Source organism: Ailuropoda melanoleuca, chromosome 5 (genome assembly GCF_002007445.2).
Source record: "Ailuropoda melanoleuca isolate Jingjing chromosome 5, ASM200744v2, whole genome shotgun sequence".
Taxonomy (NCBI): Eukaryota; Metazoa; Chordata; class Mammalia; order Carnivora; family Ursidae; genus Ailuropoda; species Ailuropoda melanoleuca.
In genome coordinates this window covers 114,710,013-114,724,538 of record NC_048222.1, presented here as the reverse complement: position 1 = coordinate 114,724,538, position 14,526 = coordinate 114,710,013, and the positions used below count along the sequence as shown (strand labels likewise).

The 14,526-nt window shown below is 35.2% G+C and overlaps 1 protein-coding gene across 2 annotated transcripts in view; it reads left to right on the top strand.

Moving 5' to 3' along the window:
• Window positions 1-14,526, top strand: part of NAA15 (N-alpha-acetyltransferase 15, NatA auxiliary subunit) — a 76,769-nt gene that overhangs the window by 44,191 nt on the left and 18,052 nt on the right. For both annotated transcript variants that reach the window (XM_002916140.4, XM_034661593.1), the window contains exons 11-14: window positions 2,307-2,476; window positions 3,680-3,832; window positions 4,361-4,489; window positions 5,546-5,759. In XM_002916140.4, the coding sequence (XP_002916186.1) occupies window positions 2,307-2,476; window positions 3,680-3,832; window positions 4,361-4,489; window positions 5,546-5,759 (666 nt within the window). The remainder of the gene's footprint in view (window positions 1-2,306; window positions 2,477-3,679; window positions 3,833-4,360; window positions 4,490-5,545; window positions 5,760-14,526) is intronic.

Sequence of the window (14,526 nt, the reverse complement as noted above, 5' to 3'; positions counted from 1 at the left end):
TACTTCTCTCTTTTCCCATGTATTCTGAAGTAAATCTCAAACATCACATCATTTTATCCATGACTATTTCAGTATTCTAAAAATCATAACCATAATATCATCACCACACCTGAACATTAAAACTTTAAGATCAAAGAAAAAAGTCCATGCTTACATTTCCAGTTATCTTAGAAATGTCATTTTTCCCCCTTTGGCTTTGAAGTTTGTTTGAATGAGGCTCCATATGAAATCTGTACTTCAAGTTTGCTATGCCTCAACTCTGTTATAAAGAGTCTATAGGTTTTCTGTTTGCTCTTTTTCTTGCAGTTTATTTGTGTAAAAAGTTAGGTTTTTTTCTTGAGTTTTTCTACAGTCCAGATTTTGCTGAATGGACGCTCATGGTGTTGCTTAACATGTTATTCCTCTGTCCTCTGAATTTGTCATAAATTGGTAGTTGGATGTAGAGCTGTGCTGTCTAGTATAATAGCTATTAGCCACATATGACTATTAAAAATTTTTTAATTAAATAAAATTAAAAATTCAGTTCCTTAGTTGCAGTAGCCACATTTCAGGTGCTGCTCAGTAACCATGTAAAGCCAGTTCCCACTACCATATTGGTCAGGGCAAATACAGAACATTTCCATCCTTGCAGAAGCTTCTAATGGACAGGTCTGAGTAGAGGATTAATGAGGTTCATTATTTTGTTTGTTTGTTTCCTTTTAAATATAGGGGGTGAACATGGTTATTTCATGGCGGGGCTGGTAGTATATTCTTCTATCAGTAGTCATTTAGTGTTTGTTTTGTATGTTAGCAACTGTCCGGAATTACAAATTGGTAATAGTCTATCATTCATCTTCTATTATCTTATAAGAGAAATTTCCCTTTATCTGTTACCTGTTTATCCAGTATTTTGGTTTATATAGGAAAAGCAAGATAAATGCTGCTGCTTTCCCCATATGTCCTACTTTTTGTTGTTATTCTTTACCAGTTTTCAAAATAATGAATTCATATAGTAGCATCCTTCAAAGATGCCAGTGCACATTTTAAAGGTATTATGAATTCATGGGTTTAAACATATTTCATTGTTTTAAATCATTGCAGTTTCAAATGGTTCCAACCTTCACATACCATGGTGTAGTAGTTGCTAGCTTTTTTGCAGTTTGTTAATGACAAGATATTCCAGTTCATCTGGTACACTGCCCATAGCAGACCTGGAATTGTTTTTCCAAAGGAGCCCTGGTTCTTACAGTGGGAAAGCCCAGTATGGGACCTGGGGTGCTCATTGCTATTGGGTTGATCATTGTTTCTAGGTCTCAGATTAATTTTAATAATACTTTTTAGAAGGTGTTACCATGGTTTCATTGGTTAATCATCATGATGTTCCTTTGATTATCAGCATTTTCCTACATATTTTACAAATGTGGAAGAGGTTCAATGACATGCCCAAGAATATGCAGCACTTTAGTTGCAGATCTATCAGATCGGGAGTTGGTGAGTTCCACTCCTATTGTTTGTCCACTGAGCCATCCTGCTTCTACTAGGATAAAAATAAGCAATCTGTTGCTTTCTTTGAAAGCAAATAGCAGTTCTTAGATTTTAGATATTGGTATTTAAAAAAGTATTTTATAATGTGTGGGTTGTATATTTAACTTACACATTTTCTTGTGAGTCTATAAAAATTAAATTATGAACTAAAATGTAGAGTAAGCATTTTTACTTACTTCATTTTTTGGGTATAGTTTTTATTCACCCTAAATTACGCATCATTGCATATCAGCATAATATTAGAATATATTAATATAATCACCCAAAACTCAACCACATCACACGTATATTTATGTATAGTTTAGTACATTAGCTAGAAATCCAATTAAGCAGTCAGGGCTTTTTTTTACCTCACATTAGTGGAAGATCAAAATTTCTTCTGATACCTTTTTTGCCTCTCATAAATACCATCCTGATCTTTACACTTTTGTAGTACTAGCACAACTTGTCTCTCCCCACCCCTATTCCTTTCAGTTTCTTTTCTTAAGTAATTTTTTTATATCTTTGATCTCATTCATCTGCCATATTTATTATATGAAGTTCTTACTAAATTCAAGGTATCGTGTTAGGGGCTATAATGATAAAGAACAGACAACATGGTCCCTTCCAAAGATCTTATAAATTTAAGGATGGTTTTATAGCTAGATAAATAAATAAATGGTTCAAACTACGTTTCCTTATTAATAAAGATAAAGCCATTTGGAGGTATGTACTCTCTTAATATATGTAATGACTAATCTTGGTTTATTTCTTCTCCCACCCACCTCCCCCACTTTTTAAAGATGATGGAAAAGAGGAACCACCAACCACATTACTTTGGGTCCAGTACTACTTGGCACAACATTATGACAAAATTGGCCAGCCATCGATTGCTCTGGAATACATAAATACTGCTATTGAAAGTACACCTACATTGATAGAACTCTTTCTTGTGAAAGCTAAAATCTATAAGGTAAAAATCTTTCCCCCCCTTTTTAATAAGGTAATGAGTCATATAAAAACTTTTTTCTATAATTTGTAGATTCTGAAAGCTGTAATAAAAATGATATATTTGATGGCTCGTAAAACCTGGAATAAGTATGGAGTATTTCTCAGTCTGGTTACTTTTAGATTTGTCATGGTCATAATTTTCTTACTTATATCTCTCTGTAAACACAGATATACATACATGCATATGGTTATTCAGATATGTGGTTATTCATATTCCTAAACATTCACACATGTGTCTGGTTATTTTTTTGGTTTTAAGTAGTAACAGTATAGATACTCAAAAGTAATTTGCTGCGATATATTTGTTTCTATTAACATTTGAGTATGATCAGGATCGGTATCTGGTAATCTTAATGAAATGAGACTGAAGATTTTACTATTTTACTTGTCTTCTTAACTTCTTGGTCTCACTTGAGAATCTCCAGTCATATGTTTTAGCATCATCTTAAAGTAAACTTGGCTCTTCTCTTTCTTAATACAAATACAAATTAGTAATAATAGGTCTTAGGGGGAAGAGATTGAAAACTCACAATTTATTTACCAAAAAAATAATGAAATTAAGTATTATTTTAAAAGTACTTTTCAATGCCAGGTTATGCTCATTAGTTTTGTGGCTTTGACAGATGGACTAGTAATGTAAATTAAAATGCAGCGTGGAATGTCCAGTAAGAGGCAGTAATGTTTCCATGGTTGCTTTAGGGTAGAAATTTGGCCATACCTTTGCTTTTTTTTTTTTAACTCTTCAATGTTGAAGAATAATTTTTAAAATAAACATTTTTGTATGTTAACAGAATTTCCCTGATACTCAGCCATGATGCCTTTTTTGAACTTTATATTGTTCTGACTTAAAGATTTTAATTACTATTTATTCTTAAATTCAACCATTGTTTTTGAGTATTCATTATGCGCCAGACAGCTGATATAGTTGTATAGCGAGGTAATAACAGTTGCCAGTATTATTAAAACAAGTCTTTACTGTCAGAGAGCTATATTCTACGTGGCCAGAAAAGTATCAGAATGTATGCATCTACATCGATTAGGGTCTTAAGATCAGTCAGAAGAATACCTTTTTTTTCATTTGTGTTTTAATTATTTATCAATAGGTAACTAATTACTTGCATAGTAAAATTAGCATACTGACTGGTTTATTTTGCTTTTCTATAAGCATGCTGGAAATATTAGAGAAGCTGCGAGGTGGATGGATGAGGCCCAGGCCTTGGACACAGCAGACAGATTTATCAATTCCAAGTGTGCAAAGTACATGCTAAAAGCCAATCTGATTAAAGAGGCTGAAGAAATGTGCTCAAAGTTTACAAGGGTTTGTACAGCTAGTGTTCTTATGAATAAACAGTTTATACTTGTATACCTTGCTTATTTTTCAAAATTTGTTTCTAGTATTTTTAGTATCAAAATAGGATTTTAATTAAATTGCCTTAGGAGAAAGAAACGAATCAATATTAGTATAAAACATAATTTTCTTTTTAGTTGGTTGTACAGTGGGTTTTTAAACTCTGGTTTATACTGATGTATGTTCAGATGAATTTTTTTTAGGGGTGAAAGGAACTAATGTTAATTGACTATCTGCTGTGTGCTAGTGTTGTCTTTCTTATTTTATTCTCCAACCCCAGTTATGTAGATCTTTTGATTATTTACAAAGGTACATTTTTTTTCAGTGATTAGAAATATAATTCACCTTCTTACACATAGTAACTGTTCCCTTTTATTCTGAAAGTTAAGTGATTTTGAAAGAATTTGAATCAGTTGACCATATTTTCCTTCTTAAATTCTGTGGTGGAATGGCATATTTGGTAAGAAATGGTCTTGAATGCATATAATTTTTATATAGGAAGGAACATCAGCAGTAGAGAATTTGAATGAAATGCAGTGCATGTGGTTCCAGACAGAATGTGCCCAAGCTTATAAGGCAATGAATAAATTTGGTGAAGCACTTAAGAAATGTCATGAGATTGAGAGAGTAAGTACCATATATATGTATTTATATATGAGTTTCTCATTTTATTATATGTGGAAGGTTTTAGACAACTATAGTTTTTTCTTTATAATTCACAGTAAGTGATTTCTAAGTATCAGTGCTCACATTTTTTCAGTTTTTTAATGGAAATGTTATAGACTACATTTTCAGCAGACTTGATCCATTGTCTACTCTTTCAGCAAGAATTCATGTGAAAAACTTGATAGAAAGTTTATAGCTTGGCTGTTTTTATTGATTTTTGAATGTTTCAAATTGCTGCTCCATCTTCAGGAATACAAAGCTCATTAAGTTATCTTAGAAAGCTGTTTGTTAAGGGGTTGATTGGTGATGCAATATACCTTTGATAGTCATAAGGTACAAGCTTTGAATCCTTTTTACGGTATTTCTGTAGCCTATGTAATTCCTCATTTTCTGATACATTCATTGTTAGTCCTCTTCTGATTCATTTCTGTCACGACTGGTTAGCTTTCTTTTTTTGTGTTTTTCACAGATAAAGATAATTTATATAATTTCATGCTGTTCTCTTATCAAGTCCAGAACCCCAGAGCTTAGTTGAAATGTGTTAGGTTCTGGTTGCTTGACTTAAATGCTAATTGGTCCCTCCCACATACCAGCATAACATTGTGTAGGACTCAAATTTGTATTTTTAGAAAAATTGCCGGACTAGTCTTCTCAGGTCATTCTGAATATAAAAACTAAATGTGTAATGTGTAAATGTACTACATCATTATGTATACTAATAAATTATGTTTGATTTGTCATGCTAGCTTTAAGTATGATTAAGGAAGGAATAAATACATGTATTTCAAATCATGTGTTTCCTTTTCATTCAACAAATAATTCAGTACTTGGTGTATGCCATATACTGTGTTAGGGGATGGCCGATTGTATTTGATTATTTGATATGCAAAACATGGGTGATTGTAATTTTTAATATCTTTTTATTTTACTAATTTTTTCATGCGTAGGAAACAAGTAATTCTGAGTTTTCTTTGACATTATTACCCTTCCATATAATAAAAAAGATAATTTTGTTAGCATTTTATAGAAATCACTGATGACCAGTTTGACTTTCATACATACTGTATGAGGAAGATTACCCTTAGATCATATGTGGACTTATTAAAACTAGAAGATGTACTTCGACAGCATCCATTTTACTTTAAAGCAGCAAGAATTGCTATAGAGATCTATTTGAAGCTTCATGACAACCCCCTTACAGATGAGAATAAAGAGCATGAAGCTGATACAGGTATAATATTCAAAGATTTCTTATTTGCTATGGTGTGTATGTGTGTCTTTGTATTTTTGTGTAGCATAGATTTTTCTTGAGGTTTTTAGTAAGCACCTTGTGGGAAGGTTTTATACATGCTTAGAAAATGATGGACATTTTGTGGATTTCCCTAAGCAATAAAAGAAAAATACTGTGTATACTTTGAAAAGTTAAGCAGTAATTTAACGGATCGTTAGCTTTTAAGAAGTTGAATTTCATGAGTTTAACATTTAAAGTCTGGTTTACCCAGTACTGTAAATTACTAACTATCATTAGTGTTGGCACTTTACATTAATGTTGATTGTCAGTATATCTAGTTATTCTTCTTTGTAATAGTTAACTTACAATTAACCTACTGAAAGGTGAATATTGCTTGAACATTAAAAGCCAGCTTGGAATTAAACTAGTAAAATTGCCTGGTGATTTATCATTTGGCCGGTTTTTAAAGTGCTATTTTTATGCCATGATGACAAAATGTATAGTCTTCCTTAGATAATTATTTGGGAAAGGGTCTCAGAATAAAAATGATACAGACATGTGGAAGGATATAAATATACATCCAAATATTTTGTGAGTTATTCATGGCAAAAATGTTACATGAGGTGGGTGGAAAAAGTGTGTCAGATTTTTTTATTCAGTCCTGAGCTTATTCCTCTTCTGAAGTTATGGTTAGTTGTTTTCTGTATCCTTCTTCCTGATAAAGAGCTTTGGATCCTTTTGATAATTTTTATTAAAATTTAAAATCACACGTTGAAACCCTTGTATAGATTTTATTTGACCCTCTACCTGTTGTTCCTTCCTTAGTAGAAAGAAAATGCCAGTAAGAATCTACAAAACAATTTACAGTTGAAGCTGAGAGCTGTGATCCTGTGGTTTCTTTTGTTTATCTTCCTGTTCACTCCTCCTGCCTTTCTCCACTTCTTCAAATTATACAAATAATATATAATTAACTCTAATTATACAAAGTTAAAAAAATTCAGAAATACACTAGCAAATGTGAAAATCCCCTTTCACTATTCTCCATACCCATAGACGATCTTCTTTCAAGGTTCTTTGATAGACGATCTTCTTTCATAGGTTATCCCTACAAAAGTTTCAGTTGCCTTTGTACACAATTACATATTTCAGTTTTATGTGTATGTAACTCTACACACACATTTCGGGGCAGTTCTTTGAGGTTGTTTGGTTTTCATTTGTTTTATTTTTTTAGCCCCATAAATGAGTGACATTATCTTGAGTATTCTGCAACTTAGACTTGTTTTTTCATAGTGTTGCTTCATATCTGGACATGAATGATCAGTCATTTTTAAGGCTATGTAGAAACTTATGTGGGTTTTTTTCCCTCACCATTACAGTGCTGTAGTAGATGTCCTTGTAAATCATTTTGTACTTGTTTATTCAGCATGGATTGTTAGAAGTGGAAATTTCTGGGTTAAAGAATATGAGAATTTGAAATAGTGTCACACTGACTTCCTTAAAAGGTTCATCAGTTTTTATTTCCACAAACACTATTTTGAGCTTATCTTTTACTTTATTACTAACATAAAAAATTACCCATCCTTTACATTTCCACTGTTTTGGGGAAAATACCTGATTTATAATTCCTAGATTATGTAAAGGTTTATTTATTTTGAGAGAGAACATGTGTGCATGCACATCTGGCAGAGGAAGAGAAAGTCCCAAGTCGACTCAGTGCTGAGTGTGGTGCCTTATGCAGGGCTTGATCTCATGACCCAAGATATGACCCAAGCTGAAATCAAGAGTCAGATACAACTGGCTACACCACCTAGGTGCCCCCCTAATTCCTAGATTTTTAAGAATGGAACATCTGTATGTTTTCATGTGGCCTTTGGCTTTCTTGTATGAATTGCCTGTTCATGTCTTTTTCCCATTTTATTTTTCAACTTGGTTTGTAGAAGTTCTCTGCATGTTCAGGACTTTAATGCTTGTTTATGTATTGCGGAAATTTTCTTCCTCTTTTACTTCAGTCTTAACTTTATGGTGGATATCTTTTATTATGAAAAAGTATTAATTTTTGTAAGATAAAATTTCTTTAGTCTTTTCTAAGTCTTGCATAGAAAGGCTTTTTTTACTTCAGAATTTAAAATATATTTTAGAGGTGCTTGGGTGGTGGCTCAGTCGTTAGCATCTGCCTTCGGCTCAGGTCATGATCCCAGGGTCCTGGGATCGAGCCCCACATCAGGAAGCCTGCTTCTCCCTCTCACACTCTCCCTTCTTGTGAGCCATCTCTTTGTCAAAGAGATAAATAAAATCTTAAAAAATAAAATAGAATAAAATAAATTTATTTTAGAAAATATTTATCTTCTGTGTTTCCTTAAAATATTCTGTTACAATTACAATCATCTGGAGTTAATTTTTTTTAAAGGTTTATTTATTTATTTTGAGAGGGTGGGGGGAGGGGTAGAGAGGGAGAGAGAGAATCCCTAGGAGACATGGGGCTCCATCCATCCTACCACCCCAAGATCATGACCCTAGCCAAAACCAAGAGTCGGATGTTCATCTGACTGTACCACCCAGGCATCCCTCATCTGGAGTTAACTGTTACATATTGATGTGAAGTAGAAGGTAGCTTTTTACCCCCAAATAGACTGCTGACTCCTCAACAGTATTTATTGGTAAGTTGTCATCTTCCCCGCTGATTTAAAAAGGGGTGCCTGGCTGGTTCTGTCTGTGGAGCATGTGACTCTTGATCTCTCGGTTGTGAGTTCAAGCCCCACATTGTGTGTAGATATTACTTAAAAATAAAATCTTTAAAAATAAAAAAATAAATTGCCACCTTTATCATGAACTAAACTATGACGTACAGCATAGGGGGATGTGGGTATGGTGTTTGGTTCTAACATACATCAAAACTTCCTGTAAAGACATTAAACTGTGGTATTGACATCAGTATATAGGTTTCTGTTCTTATGAGCTCTTTGTCTCTTCTTAAAATCTAATGCTATGTCTTTAGAATTTTCTTGCTTTTATATGAACTTACTTTTATTTTATTTTTTTTTAATTTTTAAAGATTTTATTTATTTATTCGACAGAGATAGAGACAGCCAGCGAGAGAGGGAACACAAGCAGGGGGAGTGGGAGAGGAAGAAGCAGGCTCATAGCAGAGGAGCCTGATGTGGGGCTCGATCCCATAACGCCGGGATCACGCCCTGAGCCGAAGGCAGACGCTTAACCTCTGTGCCACCCAGGCGCCCCTGAACTTACTTTTATATTTGAACTGTAGAATTAGCTTGTCTGTCAGTAAGATTCTTTTGGAGTTTTTAATTTGAATTGCATTTAAGATACAGATTACCATTTGGGGTGGGGATATCTTAATATCAAATCTTTGCATACTAGAATGCATTTTATCTCCTATTTATGTTTTAGTGTGATTGTCATATAACTTTGGTGAATTTACTACTAGCATTATCTCTACATGCTTTTTTTTTTCCATTATGGTATTCTAAATGAATATTATTATAGTTTTTGTCAAGTTGGTATCCTTATTGAACTCTGATACTAGGTTTAGTAGTTTTTTCAGTTGATTTTTAAAAAATTTTCTATGTAAGCTGTTATATTAATCTGTAAACAGCAGTTTGTTTTCTTTCAGTATTTATACCTCTCTCATGCCTTATTGCATTGGTGAGGGTTGCTAAAACTGCTAATTAATGGAAACAGTAGTATGCTTGCTGCCCTTTTTTTTTTTTTTTTTAAAGATTTTATTTATTTATTTGACAGAGATAGAGACAGCTAGCGAGAGAGGGAACACAAGCAGGGGGAGTGGGAGAGGAAGAAGCAGGCTCATGGCGGAAGAGCCTGACGTGGGGCTCGATCCCGGAACGCCGGGATCACGCCCTGAGCTGAAGGCAGACGCTTAACCGCTCTGCCACCCAGGCGCCCCGCTTGCTGCCTTTTTTAATCTTTAGATGTAATGTTTCTAATGGTCCACCATAAAGCTTGTTATTTGTACTAAATATCTGGTAGTTACCCTTTATTTGGTTGAGAAGTTATTTTTTGCTTCTTACGTTTTTATCTTTTCAGTGAACTTAAAGAGTCTTACTAGTGTGGCCAGATTTCTTTTATTTTGCCTTCCTAACGTGAATGTTGATTTGGCTGTATAGAGTAGTCTAGATTTAGGTGTTATTTGCTATGCATACACATATATGCATGCATACACATACGTATACACACAATCTTTTTTTTTTAAGATAGTGCAGTATTCTAAGATAGTAGAATTCTCCTTTGGCTCCTCCTAATTGAAAATTCTGAGCCTCTATTATGTTTACACAAATAATAGGTAATTCATGTAAAGTTGAGACCATGCTTATCCAGATAACTAGTGCTGATTAAGTGTAACAGGATTCGAACTCTTAATTTCTGTATTAACTTCTAATGTAGTTATTCCTTTGTCCATTTTTGTATGGCAGCTCTGTTATTATGAACTAGGTGAGTCATTTCAAGGCAGTGGTAGATAATATGGAATAAGATCACAAAAGAGCCAGTGGACCAGATCTGTACTGTGGTTTGATTTGATAAATGAAGTTTTATTGGGACATAGGTGAGCCTCTTCACTGATGTATTATTTATGGCTAATCTTGTGCTACAACAGCTGAGTTTAGTTGGGGCACCAGAGACTCATGGCTTACAGAGCTGAAAATATTTAGTTATCTGGCCGATTATAGAAAAAGATTATTGACTCCTGGTGTAGCATAGTGGAGAGAAAGAGCCCAGACTTTGGAATCAGAATGAAGTGGACTTAAATCCTCATTCTATCTTTTATTGTTACTTGAGTTAATAGTTTTCCTCTGAAACCTCAGTTTTCTCATACATAAAATAATAATATACTCTAATCCATGAGATTATTGAAGATATTAAATAAAATAATTATGCATGGTATCTAGTATGTAGTAAGGATGCAAGTGGTAGCAGTTATTTTACAAGTCATTAAAAGGTCAGAATTTTTGTGGTTACTCATTTTTAAATGTCTTGTATTTCCAGAATGTAATTTTTGGTCCTTGTTTAAAATTTTCTTTTTTAGTGGTAAGGCTTCTTTACTAGGAAAAAGAGAAACAGGTGTGTATTTATTTTTGATGGTGGTTGTCTATTGACACATAATAAATTTCTCTAAATTTAGCAGCTTAAAACAACTATTTGCATAGTTCAGGAATTTCGAAGCATCTAGGTTGTTCTAGCTCAGGGTCTCTTACAAAGTTGTAGTTAAGTTGTGGGCGGGGGCGGGGGGAGGGAGACACCTGGGTGGCCCAGTTGGATAAGCATCTGCCCCTTCAGCTCAGGTCATGATACCATGGTCCTGGGATCGAGCTCCGCATCGGGCTCCCTGTTCAGCGGAGAGCCCACTTCTCTCTTTCCCTCTCCCACTCTGCCTGCTTGTGGTCTTTCTTTCTCTCTTTCAAATAAATAAATAAAATCTTATTAAAGAAATGTTGACTGGGGCTGCAGTCATCTGAAAGCTTAACTAGAACTAGAAGATCCATTTCCCAGATGGCTCACTCAATGGATTTTGGCAGGTGGCCTTAATATGTTAGTCTCTCTAGAGGATTTCTTCAGTTCCTTAAGGCATAGTAGCTAGCCATGAGAGCAAGGAAGAAGCCACAACACTTTTAATGTTCTGTTCTCTTGACATAACACCCCATCACTTCCTACCTGTTCTGTTTGGTAGAAGTGAGTCACCAAGTATAACCTATATTTGAGTGGGAGAAGAATCAATTTGTAGACATATTTTTAACTGCCATGTTCTTCATTCTGGATACAAATTTTTATAGTATTCTTTTTTTCTTCTTTTTTTAAAAGATTTTATTTATTTATTGGAGAGAGAGAGAGAGAGAGAGAGCTAGAGAGCAGGAGCAGGGAGAAGAGAGAGAACGAGGTTCCCCGCTGAGCAGGGAGCCTGATGTGGGACTTGATCCAGGACCCTGGGATCACGACCTGAGCCAAAGGCAGACATTTAACCGACTGAGCCACCCAGGCACTCTGTTTACATTATTCTTACATGCAAAATACACTTGCCCCTTCCAAGGCCTTCAAAAGCCTCATTCCATTACAGTATTAGCTCAGAGTCCAGACTGTTCGTTATATATGTATATGATGTGCTGGTGCTGATGAGATTTCTTTAATATGGTTCTTAAGTATAGCTAGTGTAGCTCTTCAAGTATATATAGTTCTTGATACGAAATCCTGTGCCAGGGGTGCCTGGGTGGCTCAGTCTGTTAAGCATCTGCCTTAGGCTCAGGTCATGATCCCAGCATCCTGGGATCGAGCCCTGCATCACTCCCTGCCCAGTGGGGAGTCTGGTTCTCCCTATCACTCTTCCACTCTCCCTACTCATTCTCTCTCTCTCTCTCTCTCTCTCTCTCATTGTCTCAAATAAATAAATAAAATCTTTAAAAAAAAAAATCCTGTGCTCAGTACATGTCCAATATAAATTGATAGCAGAGGAAAAGAGTACCCATTGTTGATTCTTGGTCAAAAGTGGGTGGTGAAGGGGAAATGGGAGGTACACAGGAGTTACTGGTTATGTCGTTCTCAAGTCCAGTTGGGTACAGGATAGCAGTTCTTTGATTAGGACTCACGATTTAGGACTAATTCTCTAATGGTTCTTGGTTCTATGCTCTGCTTTCTTGGTTCCACCTTTTGCATCTTCTTTCCTTTTTCTTAAAAGTTAGCGTTTGTGGGGTGCCAGCCAGCTCAGTTGGAAGAGCTTGCAACTCTTGGTCTTGAGGTGTGGGTTCAAGCCCCATGTTGGCTGTAGTAATTACTAAAAAAATTAATTAATTAAAAAAAGTTAACGTTTGTTGGCACCAGAGTAGTTTTTCAGTCTGCTTCCAAAATTTGGGGGGTCTTTTATACTATCTCTGTTCCTTTCAGTCCAAATTTGCTGTTTCTGCCCCTAGAATTCTTGTTTTTTTTTTTTTTTTAAGATTTTTAAAATTTATTTATCAGAGAGAGAGACAGCCGGTGAGAGAGGGAACACAAACAGGGGAGTGGGAGAGGAAGAAGCAGGCTTCCCAGCAGAGCGGGGCCCAATGCAGGGCGCGATCCTAGGACCTTGGGATCATGCCCTGAGCCGAAGGCAGATGCTTAACGACTGAGCCACCCAGGCGCCCCAGCCCATAGAATTCTCTTAAAACCTTTATGGATCTTCTGTGAATCTTATTGGAAGCAACATGCACAAATATCTTTGTCTGCCTTGAGCTTTTGCTGAGAGGACAGCATCCTTGAGTTTCTTAGAAGCTCTGTTATTTGAAAGGATCAGTGAATCATACCCTTAAAATTTTTAACAGAAAAGAACCTTTTGGGTGACCAGTAACTGAGGACCATCTTTCTGAGTTCTGAGTTTAAAGGATTTTAAAACTCCGGTTTCCCTGTTGACGTATTTTCTTGGAAATTCTCTGAATTTGACCTTTGCTCAGCAGCCATTTTTGAAGAAGTTGAGAATTTTCAAAACTGTCAAGTCCTTGTTCCATTTGTTTTTTTCTCCTGTATTTTTATTATAAGCTACAAGAGGAATCAGGTGCTACCTTAACTACCCCCCCCCCTTTTTTTTAGCTTGGAAATCCCTCCAGATTTCCATAGATCACTCAGTTCATTTGATATGCCTCTACATGACTATAACATGTTTCACTTGCAGCCTTTTCAAAATCCAGACTCTATGTCCAGTATAAATTGATAGCAGAGGAAAGGAGTACCCATTGTTGATATTCTTGGTCAAAAGTGGGTGGTGAAGGGGAAATGGGAGGTGTATATATATAAATATATATAAATAGTATAGGGTCCTTTGAGCTTCCATTAATGCTTTTTTCCAAGTCTTCCCACCTTTTGCCATGCTTTGGAACCAAAGTCAGTCCTACATTTTAGATTTTTATTGCAGTGGGAATATGCTTACACATGGCTTTAAATAATATTTATTATCTCAATTACTGTGGGCCAGGAATTCAGAAGTCACTTAGCTTAGCTGTATGATTTTGAAAGATGTGGGGTCTCTCAGGAGATTGAGGTCAAGATGGCAGCCAAAGGCTTCTGAAGGGTTGATTTGAGTTGGACAATCTGCTTCCAAAATGGCTTACTCTCATGGCTGGAGGCCTTTTCTTGGCCACATAGGTCTTTCCATAAGGTTGTTTGTGTATGTTCACAACATGGCCTTTGGTTTCTCCTGAGTGGTCCAAGAGAAAGTAAGGAGGAATCCACCATGCTTTATGTTCTGGTCTTGGATGTCATACACTTTTATTTCTAGCATATTCCATTCGTTGGAAGTGAGTCAGGTATAGCCCACAATTAAGGGAAGGGGAAATAGGCTCTACCTTTTGAAGGAAAGACTTCATGGGCATATTTGAAAATCACCACTGTGATGGTATATTTTAAAATGACCTTTTTCATTTCTCACTATCAATAAGTATTACCCAAAGTTACAGTTGCACATGTAACTTTCAGATTTATTGCTTGAAGAGGAAACAATATAGATTTTTTACTTTATTATCTCATATTTGTGATTTCCGGTCTTTCTTTTGAGACATCCCATAGTTTATACCACAAGAGCTGTTGTTAATTTTCAGTGTCAAGCTTTTAATTTACCATATAGTTATTTATTATTCCATCAACAAATATTTGAGTATTTTTTGTATATTCTGCTAGGCCCTGAGAATACATAAATTACAAATAAGACAGGGTCTCTTCCACCAAGGAGTTCACGGTCTTAAAAGAGAACCACATATATAAACAAAGTATTGTG